The following is a 25,685-nucleotide window of genomic DNA, read 5'->3' on the forward strand; positions in this document are numbered from 1 at the left end:
GCTAAAACCAACTATATATGTCATATGCCTTATCATAGATCTTTTTCTTATTCATGCATTAATTCAATGTGATGTATTGTATCTGTATTGTTTAATAGTATGTTTAGTGCACTGTAAAGAAAAATGAAATGAACGAATAAAAATATTTTTGAAAACGCAAAAAAAGCTTTGGACGGTTTTTTTTTAAAAACAACTAATCATTGAAACATAATCACAACAAATATATTTTTAAAAATTGTTATTTAATTCAGCTAATTAATAAATCAAGACAACAGTTCAGTCAGTGACATAAACAGTCATAACAAAAGGTTCAAAGTTTTTTTTTTTTAAAACACATTTTAATCAACAGTACGTCACATGGCATCAAACTATTTTTTTTTAAATTTAAGTTTAAAACGAAATGACTAATATCAATAACAGTTTTGGATGCCATTTGGTTAAAGAAGCTTATTTCAAGAATCAAAGTGCGTGAAAGAGAGAGAGAGAGAGAGAGAGGGAGGGGGTGGCACAGAGAGAGAGAGAGAGAGAGAGAGAGAGGTGGGGGGGGGGGGGGGGGAGGGGCAAGGGGCATTATAAGTGTTATATGCTCTCTCAATTACCAAAAGTTTGGAACTATTATTTGTTGCGCTTTGTGACGAAATCTGAAAATCTACTTTGAGGAAATCAAAGTCATATCGTTTCTATCGTCAAAGTAGTTCTACTGCATATTCTCTGCAATTCTGAAAACATAGAAAATGAAGGGATGTAACAATCCGAAGTGATTCCAAACATTTATTTTGGAACGCTAGATTAAATCAACCAAACGCAAATCTTCAACATCAACTGGAATAGCAACAGCAACAAGAAAAGGAAAACAGGCACACTCACACAAAACTAAAACCAAGATCAGCTTCAATGTCTGGAACCTCCTGAAATGACTCAGTACCAATTTAATTGGGAACGTAACTTGCAAATCATCATCACACTTTGGGCAAATGTACTGTGGGTATCTCGCCCATCAAAACTGAAACAGTATCATGTATCTTTTAAGACTGTCTGAATCTACATGCGGGGAAAAAATTCGTTTCATATCGTGAGCTGCAATAATCTGACACTCTTTTCCCATGTTTTCTGAAGGCACAGTTTGAAAATTTATCGAAAAATGTGCTTTCCCCTGCCTTCGTATAAACTCTCCCGTTTCTAATTTAAGATTTAAAGGAAAGGTACGTACAATTCAATTTGTCTTCGGGGAATACGGCGTTTTGCAAATTCTAGCTGCTTGTTCAGTCAGATAAATTTTTGCATGAAATGTACATCTGTCTTGTCTTTTCCAGTTCGGTTTGGGTCAAGATATCCCCAGTGCTGGCGGTTATGTCTATATTTAGATTGATAATCAAAGAATCAACGTCAGTCAATTTGAGAAGCGAATACTGTGAACATTAACAACAGTCATTCCAAACAACGAAGCTCTTTTTTATTTGAAAAAAAGAGAAGAGAAAAATCAGAATCGGTAGTTAAATTAAACATTCACATGCTGTCACAACACTGTCTGATGAGCATGCTTTGTGCGAGACTGCACGTGTTTGTGTGTGTGTGTGTGTGTGTGTGTGTGTATTCAGATTGTAATAAGCACTTTCTTTCTGGTGCAGTTCTGTAATATCCTTTCAGTCTGAAAAAGTGATTGTCAGTTTTTGTTCATAATGTCTTTCGATTTGACGGGGGAGAGGAGAGTGGGGGGGTGGGGGGGATTCACCATTTCCTCCTGATGGTTGACTTTTGTCCCTTTTCCCCCACCTGTTCAATAACCGCTCACAACATGAATAAACTGCACGGCTTTGACGCTACACGCACCCACTGACTTCTCTCCTCTTGCCCTTGGGAATGACCAGGACCATGTTTTCCTGATGGCAGTTGTCATCCACCATGATTTTCATGCCCGGCGTTCTGAGCGCAGCAGACAGCAGTTCCTGAACACTGGTGCTGGACAGCTGGCTCAGCTCCCCCCTCTGCTCTCGCTGAACCAACACCTTGGCTCGGAGGTGACCGTTTTCCGCCTCAGATGACGTGCTGGGGCAGTCCATTTCATTGTCTGTGGTATCTTTCGGCAAAGCATAAACATGGTTTTGTTGGTAAGGAGGCTTTTCCGCGTCGGCTGCAGCACCGTTCTCACCGAACGACAGCGGCGTGTGACCCGTGCTGATGACCGCGCTTTCTGCTTTGGTCGTGTCTCCCTCCTGCTGAGAGGCGGGGAGATTCCAGGAGTGGGGAGAGCCGTCCTGGCCGTTGCAGTGCCCGTTGGCGGTACCGGTCTGTGCTGGGTCAGAGTACGTCCATGCACGTGCAGGCTTGTAACCTTCGGGAGACTCCTGGCTGGTGTTGAAGTTGTCCGCCATCTGCTGGGGAAAAGTCTGAGAAGTGAGGGCATCAGAGGGACATGTGGTGTACATACTAACACCCTGATCGTACTGGTGCCTGGACTCTGGCCCTGTGTTTTCTGTCTGTAAGTGGAGAGTAGTGTCCTCGGGTGAGAAAGAAGCACTGGTGTTCATGAGGGTGTCCATCAGCATCTTCTCCTCTGCAGAAGAGTGTTGCGCGAGAGGCGAGCAATGATCCGACGCTGCAGTGCTGGTCGCATTGCATGTAATGACAGTCTCCTCTGCCACGTCCAGAGGCAGATCCACGGCATCATCCGTGATGATGTGAAGGCTTTCTGAATAATCATGAACTTCTCCTTCGTTCTTTGATACTGCCGTTTCCAGTTCTTCAGTTTGCTCTTGATAATCAGCATCGTTCACACCAGAATCGTCTGAAATGTCCCGCGTGACTTTCTGAACATCTGCCTGAGTGGTTTGTATGCCGTCCCCTTTGACGCTTGCTTCGCACGAGGGTGTGGATTCAGTGAAGTCATTTGTCTGGCTGTAGGTGCCGGTGTTCACTTGTCTCACCACTGACTGACCAAAGGAGCTGCGGTAAGCTTGTGCTGTATCGTACCCTTGAGCGACAACAGGGCTTCTGAATTCATTGCTGGCAGTGCATATCGAGCGAGTGTCTCCAAGGAATTCCATGGCTCTCCACTGAACTCCTGGTCTGGACTCCGGACTGCTGAACTGATGATGGGGCCAGGTATGAAAGGCACCAGGAGCCACCATATGCCCGACAAGGGGGGAGGCTAGGTTCTGCTCAAAATGGCTGACAGACTGTTTCTGAGGCCATCCCATTTTCTTCCCCATGAAGTCCTGACCCGAGTACTCGTCTAAACCCCCTGTCATTGTGATTGCACGGCGTCTGTTCATGGTGTAGGCAGCGTCCCAGATGTGCGGAGGGCCGAGGGGCAGGTACCTGTTGTCGGGATAAGGTACAGGTGGGTAGCGGGCGAACGGAGGATACAGCTGGTCCTCCCGGCTTGCACAAGGACTGTAGTAACGGTCATAGAGCTGGGCGGGGTGACAGGGGTGGAAGGTCTGGTGCCAGGGGGCTGCTATGTGCCGTGAGAATGGGGGCGCCAAAGAGGGTCTCATATAGCGGGCTTCCAGACCGTCGTGGCCGTAGTAAGGCCTGCACTGGTACATCAGGCGTTCTTCCACTCTCAGAGATTTCCTTTCCGACCCTGACTGCTGGTACATGGGGGACACGGACTGCAACAACACAGGTTCTGCTGGTTTAACAAAAATCTTTAACTGGAAACTCAGTAAGTATAAAATAAATAATCATTATATCTTATCAGGTTGAACACAGAGCAGCAACAAGTTTACAGCTTATAGTGTGCTCAAGCACACAACAGAAGATTAACTCATGAGACGGCTGGAAAAGCACAAGGATAATAACTAAAGAAATACTGCTGCAAGATTATGCTATTTGAATGTATACAAGTTTGTAGTCATATAAATCAACAATGTAAATTTCCAGCACTCGATTTCTTTTTACTTTATTTTCTTTCCAATATACCTTAGGAATGAAATGGAAAACAAATCTGTTAAAAATGTGGGGAAATGAGAGAGACAGAGACAGAGACAGAGCGTCCATTTGTCTTTTGAATATACAGGCATCGAATGCCTGTTTTTAAAACGATGCCCTCTCTTCTGCATGAATTATTCGTGCAGAGATCGTATTTCTGTACATCACAGTATCTACAGATTTCGACAAATTCATCTGCATTGAAAAGTAAGTCTTTTCACTTACTGACCAACCATGTTTGATTTGGAAGGAATCGTTTTTACATGTTTAGTACACGTTAACATTCTAAGGCTTTTACTGAAGCTTATGTTTATCATGTCAAAGGAAACATAAAAGTAGCGACGAGTTCCGGCCATTACCCTTTAAATGCACCCGCCCCATGATAAAAGAAGTTCGAAAAAAAAAAGTACTACCGATGTATTTTGTTCATCGTCATGACACTCTATAAACCACATAACTGTGTAATGAAAAGTGAATCTGCAAAATGACTATCATTTTATGATAATTCATATCAACTATAATCATTTTCATTGTTTTGAATGGTAACTGCCATCCATAATATAATGTTCTTTTTTAATTGTTTTTATTTTCTATAATTTTGATTTATTCATTTTTGCATGATTTCGCTTATCTATCTTTATTCGTACATTCATTTATATTCAATCAGTGCATTGATTCATCTCGTTCTTCTCTTTTCTTTTCTACATCTCGGCAATCTTGGCCGAAATCGAACACTGTGACGATGAACATTAGACACAAAACCCTGGATTTGTTTTTCTTTCATGAGGTTTTTTGTAGTCACGTTCTGATCTTGACCTTGAATCTTAACTTTCGACTGTTTCTGCTTTCATGATGTCCTGTCATTGTACCAGTTCTGATAATGAATGGCTGCAAGACAAAAGCTCTGCCGTAGCAGCAAGGTTTTTCAATGCAGCCACGCTGTGATTAAACCTTTCATTTGCTTTGAATTTCTGCTAAGCAACGACCTTCACCTTTCGTCTTGATCTTGACCGGCATTGTCTTCGTAAAGCGAAGGGTTGGAACTATCTTGTCAACATTTGCAAGCCTTTGAAGTGTGGACATCTGTCACATGTGGTGGGTGAAGAAATGCTACCGTTGAAACTGACCGCGGAATCAGGCAGACAAACATAGAGAAAACTGTATCCAAACAACTCTTGAGATTTAGACCAGATAATCCGAATAATCTGTGAGATAAAGATATTTTACGGGCTTTTTTTTCTTCTTCTTCTGTATCTGACTGTAAAATATGTCAGGTGTGACCTTTTGGGCGGATACAGGCTGGTAGACAGGGGCGCTGTGTTTTTTCTGGGCCCTGTGGTCTGCTGACGAAGCAGCTGGTTGTGTTCGTAACGCTCTCGCCTTCTCCGTCTGTCGGCTGTAGAAGGAGAGAAAAACCACACGACACCTGCTGTTAAGTGGATAACAAAAATTCAGTCCAGCAACATACTCTCTCTCTCTCTCTCTCTCTCTCTAACACGCATGCACGTACGTATACAGATGCTATGATTCGATTCGCTTAAATGACATCTTTGGGTGTTAGACTGAAACGCATCAGACACAATCTTCGAGGAAATAAAGCATGAGCACAAGTCGACAAAAGTACAATGTGCACGCCTTCATGACACACGTGTGGTTCTTTCTGGTTAAAACAAAGGGATAGGGAGAAGAGGTTTCTTTACTAATGAAAATCAGATGTATTTTTGTATAGATAATAGTGTAGCCTAGTCACCACCACAAAAAAAAAAAAAGAAAAAAAAAAGTAAACTGAATGTACAGAACCAAACAATTATGTTTTGCTCCGTAACGAGTAAATTGTCGAAATGAAAATCGTGTGCTGGAAATGACACGATTCCACCTGAAGCCGCCCACATCGATGTGTTTCATTTTTTACGATCATATGAAGCAAAGTTTCAAACCTTCCCTGCCTTTACCATTACTTCATTTTTTGGACAAATCGCAACAGAATCTCCTTAATTAAGCTTGTTCAACCTTCAACACAAACACGGACAAGCAAGCAAGTTGGTGGACTAAGAGCAAGGAATAATTTCGCTTATAATTCATAAAACGTAAAAGGATAACATATATTCTTTTAGAAATAACAAACATACTGCAATTAGATTAGGTGTAAACTGCACGGAGGTGAACACAATGAAAATGTTCAACATCCGGAAATCAGGAAGACCATAACCCTGACTGAAATGGACAGAACTAATTTTCCCCCAATTTCTTAAATTTATGGTGTTGACAGAGAGACAGACAGACAGACAATGCATGTGTTTCAGTTTGCCTTTACCTCAGTCCAGATGATTTCGTACTGCTGTTGTCATTGTCTGGGCTGCTTTGATCACCTGTGAAGAAAAAAACGTCATGGTGATGCATTTGAAAACCCATGCTTTCTTTCTTTCTAACACATCATATTGACATATAAAACTTTTCATCAAACTTCCTCGTTAGATACTAATAATTCATTCTTACCTCTTTCATTATTTTCTATACGTGAATTTGTGTGCACTTCTTAATTCGCTTCTCATTTTGTCCTCACCTTGCACGCTTTTACTGAAACACTTATCTTATCCTTCAGATGTTGGTTTTCTTTTCTTAATTTTCCAAGTTTCCGTGCTAGTAGAGTAGAGTAGAGTAGAGTGTAGCGTGGCGTAACGCAGTGCAGTGTCGTGTAATATTACTCTTTGTCACAACAGATTTGTGTGTGTGACATTCGGGCTGCTCTTTCCAGGAAGAGCACGTCGCTGCAATGCAACGCCATCCATTTTTTTCTTCTTTTTTGTGCCTGCAGTGTGTTTGTTTTCCTATCAAGGTAAAATTATCTGTGGTATTCGATCCTGTACTCTCAGATTCTCTCGCTTCCTAGGATGTGGCTTTAGCACTTGGTCACAACTAGGTCAAACACAGTGGGAACACGTCCGCGTAGGAAGCGGGAGGTGGTGGTATCGGGTGTGACCGCTGTGGTGTGTGCCTCCTTGGACTGTGATTTTAATTAAACCACACATTCACTTCTCTTTGGGGATAAGGTAATCTGTATTCTTTCTTCTTCGTTTTATGGGCTGCGATTCCCAAGTTCACTCGTATGTATACACGAAGGGGCTTTTACTTGTTTGACCGTTTTCTTATCCCCACCATGTAGGCAGTCATACTCCGTTTGACCTGGGAGATCGAAAAAATCTCCACCTTTTACCAACCACGGTGATCACAGATCATAGTAAAAGCTACTGTCATTTTGCTGTTATCCAAGATGTTTGTTTCACTGCACGACTTATGTGCTTGTTTGGAAATACTATTAATTTGGGAAATTATAAACTGCTTTACTCAATCTTCTATATTCTTTTCTTAACTTTATTAATCTGTTTATTAATTTATTGATTCTTGTTCAAGTGCCAACACGTCAGTGTATAAAAAACAAAACGAGTGGGATTATCAAGCAGACCATTATTCTTACTTCCTTATCATCATGAGGGTCATTACTTTTATACATCGGTCAGACAGTAGCCATCACCATCAGCGTTATTACTGTTATATAGCTTTAACCGTAGCGACACACCTAAGCCATCTTACCGTCGGCTCCAGTGACAGGTGTGTCTTTTTTCGTCTTCTTGGCCGCTGCCCTTTTCTCCGTCGAGTCTTGAGTCTGAAACCAAGGACAACGGAATGGATTACAAACATGGAAGGTTTGTTTCATATGTGAGGCATTTAGTTATTATCATCATTAATCTGTCTCACTTTTCTTTTTGGTCAGTGATGGCATTATGGTGACATTTAAAAAACACTTATCAATCTGACAACAAGCTGCTATTAAACACAGTTAATGCCATTATTACACTAACGTGATCGACACAGACGTATTTCAAAAATACGAACAATAAGTACATTCTCACATTCCAACTTTCTGTCTAAAATAAATGTAGCCAAGCGCTCTGCTGGCTTCAGATATTGCTTCATGCACAAGCAGATGCCTTTTTCGCAACTAACCACTGGTCTCCAACGGCTTGTGCAGACGCCATTCCCGGTTTGTAATTGCAAAGCCCCTTTTAAACAACTGTTCCTAAACATTTATTAAATCAAGTCTCTGTATCGTTCACTGCAATATTATTTTTGTTGTGCTTACACACACTTTAATCAGTTAGAAGCATGTTTGATGTAAGTTTAATCATTCGTCAGTCTAAAGATTTCAACTGACGCTAAGCTTACGTCATTTTGTCCTCCTCACACAGCCACTCCACAACCAGTGTCGCTCGACACCACTGCCACTGGGTGAACTGAAACTTGTGTTTCTGCTACACTGCATTTAATTATCTCTTTTGTCAGACCAGTAAACTACAAGTATTATATACTGGAAGAATCGTCGCAATTCCATCTTTAAATCTATTCCATTTGTGTTTGCCTACGTTAAACTGGTTTAATGCAGTTTATAATTTTCAGCGACAAGCTTGCTATAACTGACCCTTTTCAGGTGACTTGAATTAAGATTATAAATTCATCTTGAATAATCACCACTTCATTTTATACTCATTAGAAAGTAGGTGTTGAGCTGTTTCTTTTGTGACCTATCCAACATAAATAGGTTCAGGAATCATTCAGAAATCTATCACTGAACACCTTGTAACAAACACAATTCTAATCAGATTTAGCCTGACTGGGGACCTTTTGTTTCACAGGCCACACTAACGTCATTGCAGTTTGTTTAACTTGCATAAATAGCCACAGCAGGTGTTGACTGGTTGCCTTCCACGTGGCCAGTCTCTGACTTAAGCCTGCTCTCTCTCTCTCTCTCTCTTGCTGTGTCGCACACAGAGTGGGTGTTGTGTGTGTTCCTACAACGGCTAGCATCATCGTCATATTGCTGTAAGTACTCTGTGTAAAATGTGCTAATGATTTGTGAATTGTATTCTTTGACACAGTACTTGTGTTCATATGAGTATGTTGATATTGCCTTAGTTTGGTTTACTTGGTTCAGTTATTGCTCTGACATGTAGTCACAGCTGGGCTATGATTGATCCAGAAAATCACCATGCTCCTAGCAGCATTCCATTTTATTCTTTCAACGTCACAGTCAGTGACGTCTCTGGACACTTATAGTTTGTTCCAGAATGTTCTTGTGAATGAAGCGTTCATTCTCATTTGCTGTCACCAATGAAGGTTAGGTTTCCTCATCCCGCTGAATGGGGAAGATTTAAATGTTGAGCACAAGCTTAGCTATGTTGATATTTGGCTTTGATGCAACGGATTACTTGTGTAAGTCAATTCACCACTTAATGGTTAAGCCATGACAGTTCTTCCAATGTTTGTGTTGTGCACTGACTTGCTATTTGGTCTCTCAGTTTGCCAGTATTTTATCAAAGCCACTTATTCTATTGTTTATTATTCATGTATTATTTTACATGCTGATATCAGTTGTACTGCTACAGTGTTGCACAGTTACAGTGTGCTCAGTACTCTATAATGTGTGTAGTATTCTGTTGTGGTGACTACAAGATAGTGTTGGATTAATATCAGTTATTGGTTAAAACCATCTGATATGTGTCACAGTTTGTTAATTATAATTTAGTTATTGTGCTCTCTCCTATATGGCTTACTTCAGTATAGTGCTACATGATAACTGATTCATTTGAGTCACTTTGACACAGTATAAGCTTGACCTAATCTATATTGTCAGTGTACTTTCACTAAGTCAGCATAGCTCCAATCAATTTAACTTCACTATTTAAATGTATTAGAAATGTCATTTGATGTCAGTGTTTGGTCTTCACACATATGCATTATCTTATCTTATGTTGTTGCTTATCCCAAACTGAGTAGTTGTCTTTCCATGTAATATGTACATATGTGACAAACGGGAAATATGTTAACTGCAAGACAAAAGTAGTACTTCATACGTTTTTCTTTTCCTTGTATTTTCCCCCCTTTCTTTCTTCCATTTACTTTCTCTTGTGCGTGCATATCACGAACTGTTTGTTCATTGTAAACTTTCTGCTCACATGGGAAAAGCTCTTTGTTTACTCATGTATAAGAGGTGAACAAAAAAGCTCATGTTCACGTTTGTATTTCCTTTCTCTGTTATTTCCCTTCTTACCCCCGAAAACAGAGTATGGCTGCCTACATGGCGGGGTAAAAACGGTCATACACGTAAATGCCCACTTGTGTACACAGGAGTGAACGTGGGAGTTGCAGCCCACAAATGAAGATTTCCCTTCCTACCCACAGAACGTGCGTGCTTTTACGCGCACTCGCATGTGTTTTAGTCACAAGCTTTCTGTCCATTTTGAACTGACCGTTTGTCAGAGCGAGGTTCATCAGTGTTTTCTGAAGTGAAAAGACTAATCAAAACGCACGCATGTTCACGTTTCTTTCAATGCGCAAAGCGCGTGCGCGCGTGTGTATGCGTCTGTGTGTGTGCCGCATGCGAGTGTAAGTTTCACTGTTCTACTTGATAAGAACAGCAATTTGATGTTCATTCTTAATTATTTTAACTTTATGCACATCAATCACCTCATGAAACTGGGTCTCACTGGTTAAAAAAAGAAAGAAAAAAAAAGTGACGTTCTTGTGTTCTTTGTGTCTTTGAATTTATTCACACCACTCACTTTTACAATATGAGTCCACCTCCGAAAGTGGAGTAGGTATATGGCTGCCTGCATGGCGGTCTAAGAACGATCATACACGCAGAAGCCCACCCGTACACATGAGTGAACATGGGAGTTGCTGCCCACGAACACAGAAGACAGTTGGGGTCCAAAAGTTGGTAAACCGAGTGTTGTTGCCTTTTTCTTACATTTTGCCACAGACAGATTATCCTCTCAAGAACAGCATGAAGGATGTTGGTCTTGTCAATATCCACCGAAGAACACACACACACACACACAAACACAACGTATTATCAGGAGATCAGCTAAGATATATAGACAGTGGACACACTGTCACACACAATGAGAGAGAGAGAGAGAGAGAGAGAGAGAGGTCAACTGGTACGATGAGAGAGAGGACCTCGCCAGCGGTCGTTGAAACCTCGCTCCGTTTGCTCCTCTTCCTCTGAACGGTGGTGCTGCTGCTTTCATGCACCTGGCTGCGGCGCTCCAGGAAGGTGACTCTCTCGGGCTGCCCGCGCGTGAAGTTGGGGTTGTGGTACTCGCTCAGCATGGCCGCTTCCTCCTTGCTCTCCCCGTGCACGATGGGCGTGCTCAGCTGCGCGCGCGCGCACACACACGAACACACGCGTGCGTGTACACACAGAATTTAGTGTTGCACGTTAAACTGATTATAAAAAAACAAAAAAAACAAACAAACAACACACACACCTATCTATCTATATAGATAGATAGATACATACATACATTCAGACATACAGACACACACAACACACACACAGATAAATTAAACAAACACAGACATCCACGCAGACACAGAGTTTGAAAGTTATTCCCTAAGTCAGATTTTTGTTAAGTGTATAGTATTGTTTTTATCCCTTTCCCTTCTCCCTCCCCCTTCCTTCCTTTTTTCCCATGTCACGTAAAGTGGGTAGACTTAAATGAAATCGAACAAACACAGACACACACGCGCGCGCGCGCGCACGCACACACACACGCGCAAACAGAGGACGATTATCTTGTGCGGGACAGGACAGGAGAAGGCGAGACAGGACAGGAAAAGACAGGACAAGAAAAGACGTGACAGTCCCAGTCTGAGACTAGACACAAGGCAAGACGAGGTAAGCAAGGCAAGGCAAATACTTTTTCCAAAAACGCTGTTAAAAAAAAATCTCTGCAGCTTTCACGGGAAAGAAAATACAACCCAGAACAACAAGACTCGTTCAAAACGCTAAATTTACTCCATGACAGGAAAACGAAACAAAGCTAAACAAAAACAACAATGAAAACTGCGTTAATTTCCGGTAACATTTGCACTCGCCTTTGCTTAAAAATATATATTTCATAATGATTGTATATTATTTTTCAGTATTTTGGGTCTGTGGTTACGATGGTGACGTAAAACGTAGGTAATGACGTACATGATAGAAGAACGTCACAGACAAGACTCCACATCATCAAGACACACACACCTATCTATCTATATAGATAGATAGATACATACATACATTCAGACATACAGACACACACAACACACACACAGATAAATTAAACAAACACAGACATCCACGCAGACACAGAGTTTGAAAGTTATTCCCTAAGTCAGATTTTTGTTAAGTGTATAGTATTGTTTTTATCCCTTTCCCTTCTCCCTCCCCCTTCCTCCCTTTTTTCCTATGTCACGTAAAGTGGATAGACTTAAATGAAATCGAACAAACACAGACACACACGCGCGCGCGCGCGCACGCACACACACACACACGCAAACAGAGGACGATTATCTTGTGCGGGACTGGACAGGAGAAGGCGAGATAGGACAGGAAAAGACAGGACAAGAAAAGACGTGACAGTCCCAGTCTGAGACTGGGCACAAGGCAAGACGAGGTAAGGCGAGGCAAGGCAAGGCAAGGCCAGGCAAGGCATGGCAAATGCTGTTTCCAAAAACTCTGTTAAAAAAAATCTCTGCAGCTTTCACGGGAAAGAAAATACAACCCAGAACAACAAGACTCGTTCAAAACGCTAAATTTACTCCACGACAGGAAAACGAAACAAAGCTAAACAAAAACAACAATGAAAACTGCGTTAATTTCCGGTAACATTTTTACTCGCCTTTGCTTAAAAATATATATTTCATAATGATTGTATATTATTTTTCAGTATTTTGGGTCTGTGGTTACGATGGTGACGTAAAACGTAGGTAATGACGTACATGATAGAAGAACGTCACAGACAAGACTCCACATCATTTGAAGCCCTATGGGCGAATAAGAAAGGTACAAAACATGACAGGACAAGACGAAACGATACGACGTTATTCAATGTTTTGCGTGTTGATAAATCCATAGTCATGCATGGCATTAGAATACAGAAGTAAATATATTTTTTAGCAAGGCAAAATGCATGAAATCATGATCACATGTCTTCTGAATTCCTGGTCTTTTAGTAGCGACACTTTCGATTTATTTATCTATTTTATTTTCCAACGACCTTGCATTGTACTGATATTCTGACATTCTGATGTTCGACTTCATTTGTGGGATTATTCTGTTTCACTTTTGTTTCCCAAAAAACTCAAAATCCATGTGCTGATGCTCCATCTTAGCTTTCTTCATGGGTTCTTTCGAATTGGCTCATCCACTTGGACTCACTTCAGCACGGACACGTTGTCACACAAAGTCATCGTGCTAGACTCAAAATTATATATATATATTTTTTAATTCCGAGATGCACTGCTGATTTAGCCCATCGATTCTGTAAAGGCCAACAATGTCGAGAGGTACTCCTGTTCTGAGACTTCATCTGTCATCACTCATTCACATTTTCAGATCTAGCATCAGACTTACGTTATTGCATCTTAATCAAGCGGAGAGGGTTATGAAATCAATGGAGTCTATGACGTATATTTGTTTATTTGTTCGTGTTTCTGCAAGTGTCTCTTTGCGTTCGACAGAAGAGTTGGTTCCATCAACACAGAAGAGATTTGAAACGGGCATTTCATCATCGGGACGGATGAAATACAAATACATCAGCAGTATCATCGCAACAGCCGTTGTCGGCGACATCCTGCCTAAGTTCCACCCCCTTCCCCCTCCACCATTTTCTCTCCGAATTTGCACAGATCTCAGGAATGGCCTCTTGGGCTTTTCTGCGGCAGGCACACCGAAGTGACAGACACCTCTTTTCCTTTTCTTTTTAATGAAGCTCTCACTGCCCTGAATTTCTTTCTGCATAGCCACCCGTCTAGAGCCAATCTCCAGTGATTGCAGCCACTGTGAATCGTGCGATCATGTTTGTGTTGTCGTCCGGTGGAATCCCTGGCATATTTTACACTTTTATGAAATATTGCTTTCATAAATGATTGATCAAATTTGGTCGGGTTTTCGATTATGATTTAGGCGCAGGTTCAGGTTCAGGTTCTCGTTAGAGGCGATGCCAAGCATCGTAACCTTGCGGCTTTGTACGCCCGTCGACTTTCGTAGTTTTTCGGTCAGGTACTCGAGCCCAAGTTCACATCTGACCATCAAAGTAAAACATTATTTCCTTTATGATATCGTGGTCATCAGTAAGATTTTTAAAGGCATTTATGTTAGGTGCACGTTTGATATCTGGGGTAAGTCTATTCCAGTTGTTAGTTACTCTGTAACTTAAAACATATTTTCTAATGTTGCTACTACGATGTTGCTTCTGAATTTTGCCAGTACTGTTACAGGTGACAATGATAGTTTGTGGGTTAACAGAGGAATACGTGCTTAGTCAGTGCCATCAACATTATAATGTTATCACATATCTTATACGCTTGGATCAAATCACCTCGTACCCTTCTTGCTCTAAAGGAAGGAAACTTAAGATATTCTAGCCTTTCTTCATAAGAAAAATCATTTATTTCATGGACTTATTTTGAGCTAATTTAGACTGATTCGAGTAAAAATTTTCGTGTTCGCCACAAATGTGTATTAGCCTGCATGTACAGATTAATTTTACTTACTAGATAGTCCACAAGCACAAACACTGCCGTATTGCAGTAATGAAAAAAATGTTCAGAATACAAACAAAATAAATCATTGAAACGAAAAAAAGAATGAAACAAACAAACACTTGAACATAAAACCAATCTGGATGTTAAAATAGTTTGTATGATTACCTTTTTCACTGCGCTGCGTTTCTTTACCTTCTTGAAGCCATAATGATTCAGCTGACGCACGAAACTTTCATACTTTGTTGTCTTGAATGGTTTAGCATCGCCTGAAAGATATTCTTCTTCAAATTTCTTGCGCAGAATACGAATTGTTTTTCCATTTGGGCCCCAAGAAATTGCTCCCGTGGAGCACGAATTGATTATGCGCCACAGTCGTGCTGGAAATCGAAAGGTAAAAGAATCGTGGTTGATCTTTGGTGGTGATTCCATTTTGTATGAAATGGAACAAGCAGAAGACCGTTGGAACGATTTGTAAAGCAGGATAGACCAAAACGACGTCACAATTGGAAGACGAGACGCCCGTGTGGGTCATATGTCTGTCATGACGTAATGTTTTTGCGTCATTGTACGGAACAATGGCGGGAAAAATTGATCCAATGACCAAAGACGTGTGTCGTATTGTACTGCATTGTATTGTATTACTTTTTTTGTCACAATATATTTCATTTGTGTGAAATTCGGGCTGCTGTCGAAGCCTGAGGGGGTCTTATCGCTAAAGTACAAAGCCACACATTTTTTTTTTCTTTTTACTTTTTTCTGTCTGCAAGCGTATTTGTTTTGCGATCAAATAAAAGTGGTTTTTCTTCTACAAGTCTTTTGGAGGGTGGAAAAAACAAAACAAAAAACGGGCGACTACAGGATTCGAACCCGCACGGTCAGATTTTCTCGCTTCCTAAGCGTTACTACAAAGGCCACCATTCCATTCTAAGGGAGAGAGAGAGAGAGAGAACGAACGAACGAACGAACGAACGAATGTTTTATTCAGATAAGGCCAGAGCCCCTTACTGAAGGGGGATTCATTGATAAATAATAATTAGAAAATGACATGACACAGTAAGCAGACAATTCAGATCAACCAAAAATTGTTAGCACAATATCAACCATATCACCCAAAATAGTCAACACAAATATTCAACAACATTCACGAGATAACTGTATGTAGTCTCTTCAATCCTTCATATATATATATGGCTAAGTTATGCAGAGTACAAGAGAGAGAGAGAGAGAGAGAGAGAGGGTGCGTTCGTGCGTGTGCACATTGCAAGAACCAAAGGCCTTCTGACACAATAGTGTGATGTTCTCTGGAGTTGCAGTTCCATACAAATTGTGTGTCAAATCATCCGAGGCTGCTGTCGGCAAATTCTTTATCTTTCCAATTGGCTCCATGTGTCAGTTTTTATACTAGTTTAAACCCAAAGAGCTATCATTTTCGTTTGGAAACAAGCCACACACTAATGTTTAAAAACAAAGTTTCTGAAAAGAACTCTTCAAGGTCACACTGGATACAGTCATTAATGTTTTTTTTTTTTTTTTTTTTTTTTGGGTCTGTTCACGCGTTTGGGCATCTAATCCCACTATCGAGGTGTTTTTGACTCTCTTGTGTAAAAAAAGTGAGTCTATGTTTTAATCCAGTGTTCGGTTGTCTCTCTCTCTCTCTCTCTCTCTCTCTGTGTGTGTGTGTGTGTGTCTGTGTGTCCGTGGTAAACTTTAACATTGACATTTTCTCTGCAAATACTTTGTCAGCTGACACCAAATTAGGCATAAAAATAGGAAAAAATCAGTTCTTTCCAGTCATCTTGTTTAAAACAATATTGCATCTCTGGGATGGGCACAAAAAAAGAAGCCTAATTATATGCAAACTGCATTTACTGTTATATTTATATTTTTTGTATTCTCTAAACTTGGCACTTTGAATTGATATTCTGACACAACAACAAGAGCAGTCATTATTATCATTTTTTGTTCAAACAGGAACTTCTTTTGCAAAGCATGGAAGTTTTATTTATTTTGCAAACGTTTTGGTGCAGATAGTAAAAAAAGGGAAATTACTCTGTAATTAATGCTAGGGGATTTAATTTGGTTTAAACTGATCTTTCTCATCTTAAACATTACATTTTGAAATTATACTTAATACATAAAAAGCTTGTGTGTTTTACTCTCAGTGTACAGGGCTTTCACTATGTTTTAGCTGAAGTGGTCTTTTTCGGAAAATACTAAAATCAGTACGACAAGTGGACTTTACAGATCTTTTGGCTGAGCCCTGAAGGTCATGGGCAAAAATCAGTTGCGTACACATATTTATACACATTCAAAGCGCGTGCTCATATTCTTCGCGAACGCGAACGACGCCATTTTGTTACAAGTTGTTGACCTGCCCGTTCAATCCTATATTCAATGGACAATACACGATAACGTGATGGAAAGTTGGAGAAGGAGACCGTTAAATATTTATTCAGAGAAAGATTTGTGAACGCCTCATCACTTACTGGATTATGCCCCAAACTGCCATAAAAATATCCACAGAATCAGGCGGAATTCATAGTTAAAAATCATGCGAGTTAATACCTTGAACTGATCACGATGAAACGAAAAAAATTCCAGTCTTGACGTTTCTGAAAATGAAGTCCTTTTCACTTCTTACGACGTTTAGAAGTACTTGTACTTGGCTCTGCATGTTATTAGTTTAACAAAATACTAAATTTTCATATCAACTTTAAAACTATAAAACTAGAATGAACATCAATGACAAATTGAATTGACCATGTCATACTACATTCCCGGAACACGCGGGGTTCGAATCTGGTTAGGACCTTTTTTTAAATTTTATTATTTAAATTTTTTTTTTTTTAAACGCGAAGCTTTATAATAACAAATACAGAACACATTTTAACGATTAGATTTAATTTTTTTTTTTTTTTTAAAGTGTATCACAAGTGAGTCTTGAAGGCCTTGCCTCTCTTGTTTCGTTCGTTCTTTAGTTTAACGTCTTTTCACAGTAAGTGATATTAGACAAGCTTGTTTGTTGTTGTTGTGATGATCTTGTTTTACAAGTCTTTATTTTCATACCAACATTAGATTGTTAGTGTGTGTGTGTGTGTGTGTGTGTGTGCGCGTACGTGCGTGTGTGCGTGCGTGTGTGTGTTTGTGTGTGTGTGTGTGTGTGTAGCATGATTGAGACGAATTATCTGGGGGAAAAAAGAGTACATATATGCGAAGAGAGAGAGAGAGAGAGAGAGAGAGAGAGAGAGAGAGAGAGAGAGAGAGAGAGAGATTTTAATCCTTTATCATTTATTATAATTATGACCCTTCTCCACCCCCCATTCCTTTTTTTCTGTCTTCCTTGTCGTCCATGGCACACTGATCTGTAGAAGCACTCCGGAAAATTTGTCTTCGGGAGTTTCGTGTTATTATCTCTGTATTTTTCGTCCACTTTGTGTGTGTGTGTGTGTGTGTGTGTGTGTGTGTGTGTGTGTGTGTGTGTGTGTGTGATTCTTCAGTTCATTCAGTCATATCTCTTTTCCTTCTTTCTTTCTTCTTTGCTTCCCCAGTGCTTTCTTTCTGTGTTCCTTTTTTTCTTTGTTTCCCCCTCCCCCCTCCGCCCCCACAACACCTTTTTTTAAAATTTTTTTACATGAAGCCCACGTTGTTGAGTTTGGCAACTGAGGGGTAGGGTGGGTGTTAGATTAAGGCGAAAGGGAGAGAGAGAGAGAGAAGAAGAAGAAAACCAACAAACCAAAGAACTAAAGAAAAAAGAAAGGCTGGAACCGAGGTCAATTTCTAATAAATTTCGCAATTTTTGACTAATTACTTCAAGCTACTCAGAATGTGGGAGTTGAATTGAATTCATTAGGGGGAGAAAAGATTTTGAAACTCTCTCTACTCGTCACTTCAGACCAGTTCAATTGGTATGCATAAGGGAAGACAGAGAGACCATCTCTGTTAATGTCTCTGTATTGCTGCTCATTTCGGGAGTTGACAAGAAACAGCTAGGAAGTCCTCAAAACTAAACTAACACGTGGACAGGATGACAAAACAACTGAAGAAAAGAACAAGCCAGACAACAAGTGTTCCCAGCTACATATTAAAATAAAAAAAAAAAAAAAAAAAAAAAAAAAAAAAAATTCAAGCACACTTCCCATTCACCTTTGAATCATCGTCATCAACAACAACAACAAAAAGCCTCTGGCATCACGTAGATTTGGGTCGTAGTTTTCTGTTGGTGATCATTATATTTGACGTTCTTTTAACTCTTTCCATACGAACGGCGAAAGAGACGACGTTAACAGCGTTTCACCCCAATTACCATCATCAAATATTGCAAGTGGAAGGCTCTTATACTGAAGACGTGAATGTTGACAAAGAATACCACAATTCTGACGACGGAAGCTAAAGGTTGGGTCATTCAGACACCCACTGGACATCCGAGGGGTCTGTGTAGAGGAGAAGAGAGGACTGGCCGTACTGAGTGAGTTAAAAAGCGAATTGTCTTCGATTGCACCATAACACGGTCATGAAAAATTGAGGAATCTCGTAACTTAGTATTAGACCTGTGAACTTCAGTTAGGTGAGATACATGTACAACTTTTTCTTTATGAACGGAGGGCGGGGGTAAGGCGATGGACACTCGATCTGTCTGTCCGTCTGTCTGTCGTCTGTCTGTCTGCCTGCCTGGAGAATTCCACTGTGACCCTCTCGGATACAAGATATTGAGATCTTAAGGTCACAATTATTCACACACACACACACACACACACACACACACACACACACACGTGCACGCCACCCACACACACACACACAACACACGAATGTACGCGCACACACACAGACACACAGACACACACACACACACACACACACACAGAGGGTTTCCAACAGACGACTTTTTTTCAGTTTTGAACACATGCTTTGATGAACTCCTCCACACGAAACAGAAGCATCATATCACAAACATACACACACATACACACACAATCTTTTCTACATCATATATATGTTCTGTATATATTCTGACTGATGAAATTATGATAAGATTTATTCTATATCCAATCAGATTACATTACAAATTCTGTTTATTACTCACCGTGACTCTTGTTTCGTATATAATCATCTTGTTTAAAAATTAATTCTGGTGCCATTCACAATGTAACAAAGAGTAATTTGGGATTTTGTTGTTGTTGATCAATCATCCTCTGGCTCATTCCTTCATTGTATTAGTCTTTTTATGTTAACAAACAAACAAACAGACAGACAGACAAACAAACAAACAAACACGTCTGCGTGGTGAAGAATATCACTGGGCTTCCTCTCTCTCTCTCTCTCTCTCTCCTCTCCACCGTCCTGTCATGGTTCTGATTTTGTCTTTTCTTTCTTTTCTTTTCTTTCTTCATTCCCCTTGTTGCTGGTCTTGTTTTACAGTTTCGCTGACGGGGTGATCTCACTGGCCCACTCCTTGGCCAGCCTGGCGGCGTGCCTGCCGGTGCCCCAGCTCAGGGTGATCCCGTTGGCCCCGTGCCCGTAGTTGTGAACCACCTGGGTACACACAGACACAGACACACACACACACACACACACACACACACACACACACACACACACAGACATACACACACACACAGAGACACAGACATAGACACAGACACACACACAGACACACACACAGACCAAAAAATCGTCAATGCACCACTTAGACACACACAGAGCAAAGCACATCAATATACCACTTAGACTCACACAGAGCAAAGCACATCAATATACCACTTAGACTCACACAGAGCAAACCACATCAATGCAACACTTAGACACACACAGAGCAAACCACATCAATGCAACACTTAGACACACACAGAGCAAACCACATCAATGCAACACTTAGACACACACAGAGCAAACCACATCAATGCAACACTTAGACACACACAGAGCAAATCACATCAATATACCACTTAGACACACACAGAGCAAATCACATCAATGCACCACTTAGACACATACACAGAGCAAATCACATCAATATACCACTTAGACACACACAGAGCAAACCAGATCAATGCAACACTTAGACACACACAGAGCAAATCACATCAATATACCACTTAGACACACACAGAGCAAATCACATCAATGCACCACTTAGACACATACACAGAGCAAACCACATCAATACACTACTTAGACACACACACTGAACAAACCACATCAATACACTACTTAGACATACTGAACAAACCACATCAATACACCACTTAGACACACACTGAACAAACCACATCAATGCACCACTTAGACACACACACTGAACAAACCACATCAATGCACCACTTAGACACACACACTGAACAAACCACATCAATGCACCACTTAGACACACACTGAACAAACAACATCAATACACCACTTAGACACACACACTGAACAAACCACATCAATGCACCACTTAGACACACACACTGAACAAACCACATCAATGCACCACTTAGACACACACACTGAACAAACAACATCAATGCACCACTTAGACACACACACTGAACAAACCACATCAACGCACCACTTAGACACACAAACTGAACAAACCACATAAATACACTACTTAGACACACACACTGTACAAACCACATCAATACACTACTTAGACACATACTGAACAAATCACATCAATGCACCACTAAGACAAATACAGAGCGAATCACGTCAGTGCACCACACGCACACCCACACACACCCCCACACGCACACACACACACACACACTTACACCTACACACACACAAACATGGGTTCATATTTGCGTGGTCCTTGTAAGATCTAAGAGAGTCTATGCACAAGAAATATGTTTAGTGCACACACACACACACACACACACCCCTACCCCACCACACTCCCAATCCCCGCCACACACACACATACACACACAGACACACACACACAAACACACAAACACACACACACACAAACATCAAAAACATCACTTGTTTTCGGCAAGGATCGCAGGAGGACTCACCCTGAGTTTCTTGCCCTTGACAAAGAGAAGCTCCTTCTCCACTCTGGGGGGATCACGTTGGGGCCTGACCCCCGCCCACCTCCCCAGCACTGTGGCCGTCTGCACACACAGTTCTCTCCATCAGCACCTGTGTCTCAGAGCGAGAGACAGAGAGAGAGAGAGAGAGAGAGAGAGAGAGAGAGAGAGATGTGTGTGTGTGCGGGAGAGGTGGTACGACAACGAAAACAAAAACACAAACAAAACAACACCATGTGTGTGTGTGTGTGTGTGTGTGTGTGTGTGTGTGTATGCGCGCGCGCGTGCGCGTGCGGAAGAGGGAGAGGCTATGAGGGAAGGGGGAGGCTGGAAGGTGGGTGGTAGTATAATGAGCTGGATATGGAAAATGTAGACTGAGTGGAAACATGCTGAGCGTGCGTGCGTGCATGCGTGCATCTCCCCCCCCCCCCCCCACTGTGTGTGTGTGTGTGTGTGTGTGTGTGTGTGTGTGCATCGTCGTCGTCGTTTTCCCGTCTCGAAATATGATGGCTGCACCAGAAATGTAGTCATTGCCGGGCATTGCACACACACACACACACACAGATAAAGTATAGTAAAAATGTCACATGCATCTGTGGTAAGCAGTTCAGTCTGCATCATTGTTTGTTTCACTGCCAGCAGTTACGTACCTTCTTGCCCAAGTATTTCAAAGAGAATAATAATTCTGCAGATGATTTTTGTAAAGTTATTTCTGACGAGGTTCTTATGGTCGAACTTTCACAGGCATTAGTTCATAGCCCTATTTCTACATTCCTTTAATGCACTTCAGAATTGTGTTAATGGTTTCTGATTATTATTATTATTATTATTATTGAATTGTTACTGTTAAATGTAATTGCATGTTAGTTATACATTTTACGGTAGTTTTCTAGTTTACCTTTTTTCTGTTTTCCTCTTCCCGCCCCCCCCACCCCCCCTCCACCACCTTCCTCCCCCCATGCCCCCCCCCCCCCCTTTTAAATTTTTTTTTTTTTTTTAACGTCTAATATCACTGATAGTGAAAAGACGGTAAACTAAAGAACGAACACACACACACGTATACACACATCAGATTGGAAACGACAGATCTGACCTCGGCCTGAGGCACCATGGCCTTGGCTCTCCTCAGGATGTCCCGCTCAGTGTCGGGGCAGGGGTCAGTGCTGTAGTCCCCAGTGTCCCGCGTCCCGCCCACCCACACCACGTCGTCACTGACACACCGCGCGGCAAGGGTTTGTTAGCACTCTTCTCCCCCTTACATGCAAGCTTGCACAGACACGTGTACACACACACACACACACACACACACACACACACACGTGCATGCACACACACACACACATACACACACGCGCGCGCGCGCGCGCATGCGCGCGAACGCACATACACACACACACACACACACTTTCGTAAACACACACTTTTGAACACGCACATACACATACTTTCGCAGACACACACAGACACACACGCGCGCGCACACATACACATTTTCGCACGTACACACACACACACACACACACACACACACACAAAACCAAACAAAAAGACCACAACAAACAAAAACAAAATACATTCGAGAGCACGTGCGCTCACACATCTGCACCAAGATACATGTCGTAGATGCATACATAAACGGACTCACAGACAGACACAGACACATGCACACACAGACACACGCACAGACAGACACAGACACAGACACACATAAACACCTCCCCTGCCCCCGTCCTCCGCCAAAACAAATACTGCTAAGAGCATTAAACGTCACAACATGAATACACGAGTTTTTGTTGTTGTTGTTGTTGTTGTTGTCGCGTTGTCAGTTTGTTTATTCATTTATTCATCTATTATATTGTACGAGTGAGGACATAGTGTAAGGAAGCTTTCAGCTTACCATTCTACCCTCAATAAAATATTTGTCGATGGTCATTGTCATTCCATCTCTCTCTCTCCCCCCCCCCCCTCTCTCTCTCTCTCTTTCGACTCATGAAAAATGGTGCTATGGTGATAGAGAAATAAAGGTAACCAATTCATATAAATATCTACGAATGTTATCCACAACTAAATTGAGTTTGACGTCTGCGTGGGATGAAGCAAATAGAAAAGGGAAAAAAAGGTGTAATCCAAATTATAAAACCAGTCAGGAGACTACGGTCGACTGATGCACAGCTTTTCTGGAAACTTTTCGACACACAAATTGAACCAGTCTTGAACTATGGAGCGGAAATATGGGGACTCATGACAAATAATCAAATGGAAAGAGCGGGGGAGGGGGGGGGCATAGACAAAAGGAAGGGTTACTTTTGGATGGTCAATTTCGACAATGTTTTTTTCTGATGTGTTATATGTTTTTTATGTACTTTGTTACGTGTTCGTATTGATATGATGTGTGTCGATGCCACATGCTTGAATAATTATTATACGGATGATATGTACTTTATTTCCTGTGTACTGTTGAAACCTTGGAGACGAACGACTGGGGAAAAAAAGGCACAGTACCTGCCTGCCACATGGACATTTTAAGCAAACGACAAAGTACAAAGTGCCGCTTATCCCTTAGTAGTTTAGTTTACTTTGAGTATGTGTTCCCTTTCTGTTCCATTTGTATTTGGTTTGCACCATTTTTGTTATGATCTGTATCTACTCTGTCACTAGAGCTTTACAGCTAATGACATTTAACATTTCAGTGTTCAGTGTTGAGTGTTCTCTCTCTCTAGCTAGCTAGCTAGCTAGTTTTAACAACGCCCAATGCACAAACTGCATCAAACTGCGTGGCGTATGTCATGTAACAGCTGTGTAACAGCTGCGTCCATGGTGGGAGAACAGGTACAGGTATCTTCACGCACCATTTCACACCAGACTCACTCCTTTCAATGACAACAACAACAACAAATAATAATAATAATAATAACAATAACCATAACAATAATAATAATAATAATATATTGTACTTGTATGCCGCAAAACTCCCCATATAACGTGCTCTAAGCACCTCGCACGAAACGATACATATACAACAGTGCATTTTCCACACAACAGCACGTGAAAGCATAGAAGTGAAAAACAAAATCTATATACACCAATACGATGCCGCATAGTGCAGATATGGATAGATAATCACATGAAAAAGCACAAAATATGCCTTACACACACACAAACACATACACACACACGCACACACAGACACACACACACACACACACACACACACACACACACACACACAGAGTAAACACCCATTCATAAGCACACATTCCAAGTCAAGAAGACATGGTTCTGCATGACACAATAAAAGTCAGGTGAGGTCCGCAGTGGTCAGCAATGATCTGCTGAAGTCAGTAGTGGTCAGTCAACGACCAAATCCCGCCAAGAAGTCCTCGCATATACTGCATAAACGTCATGAGAATGCGACTGTTTTTAGACAGACGTCAGCAGCGATTTAGGAGAAAAAAACCCCAAAAAAACAAAAACAACAACAACAACAAAAAAACAACCCTATCTGACAGGACGCATTAATAATGCACAAATAACGCTACCTGAACACTTGCGTTGCGGTCAGTGGTGGCAAGCAGAGGTCAGTAATGGTCAGCAGCAATGAGAAGTGGTCAGCTAAGTCATGTCAAAAAGTCCTAATACTAGCAAAGCCGTCACAAAGTAGTCGTGCAATCTGGACACCGCTATTAGTCGTTAACAGAATCTGAACAGATACATAGTGGTCAGCACTGGTCAGCAGTTTGCAGGCAGACAGCGGTCGGTCAAAATCCTGTCATATCAGTGGACAGACTTGACAGTTTCAGTTTCAGTTTCAGTAGCTCAAGGAGGCGTCACTGCGTTTGGACAAATCCATATACGCTACACCACATCTGCCAAGCAGATGCCTGACCAGCAGCGTAACCCAACGCGCTTAGTCAGACCTTGAGAAAAAAAAGAAAAAAAAGACAGAATAACGCAATCAAAGCACTTCAGGGATGTGAATGTTGTTCAGCTGTGGCCTTCGTCCTAGTGGAACTGTTGGTGTCTGAAGGATGACGGTCGCAATATAAGTATCGATGACACGATAGAATACAACATCTCTCTCCCAGTTTGTTTGATTTCCTACTCACTGCGGGATGAAGTAACAGGGCCTCTTGCTGTCACAGG

At 41.3% G+C, this 25,685-nt stretch overlaps 2 protein-coding genes across 2 annotated transcripts in view; both read right to left on the bottom strand.

Annotated features, from left to right (window-relative positions):
• Window positions 1–586: 586 nt before the first annotated feature.
• Window positions 587–11,306, bottom strand: LOC143300606 (uncharacterized). Its single transcript, XM_076614388.1, has 5 exons — window positions 10,951–11,306; window positions 7,525–7,597; window positions 6,248–6,302; window positions 5,215–5,329; window positions 587–3,614 (listed from the first exon to the last, which is right to left on the bottom strand). Exons 1-5 carry the CDS (start codon window positions 11,101–11,103, stop codon window positions 1,821–1,823), a joined length of 2,190 nt encoding a protein of 729 aa, XP_076470503.1. The 5' UTR covers window positions 11,104–11,306; the 3' UTR covers window positions 587–1,820.
• An 8,088-nt stretch (window positions 11,307–19,394) lies between these two features.
• Window positions 19,395–25,685, bottom strand: part of LOC143300514 (D-aspartate oxidase-like) — a 73,117-nt gene continuing 66,826 nt past the window's right edge. The window contains exons 8-11 of the mRNA XM_076614247.1: window positions 25,649–25,685; window positions 22,636–22,753; window positions 21,528–21,626; window positions 19,395–20,058 (exon numbers count right to left, since the gene is read on the bottom strand). The exon at window positions 25,649–25,685 is cut by the window's right edge and continues 34 nt beyond it. Of these exons, the coding sequence (XP_076470362.1) occupies window positions 19,939–20,058; window positions 21,528–21,626; window positions 22,636–22,753; window positions 25,649–25,685 (374 nt within the window). The 3' untranslated portion in view covers window positions 19,395–19,938. The remainder of the gene's footprint in view (window positions 20,059–21,527; window positions 21,627–22,635; window positions 22,754–25,648) is intronic.

Source organism: Babylonia areolata, chromosome 26 (assembly GCF_041734735.1).
Source record: "Babylonia areolata isolate BAREFJ2019XMU chromosome 26, ASM4173473v1, whole genome shotgun sequence".
NCBI lineage: Eukaryota > Metazoa > Mollusca > Gastropoda > Neogastropoda > Buccinidae > Babylonia > Babylonia areolata.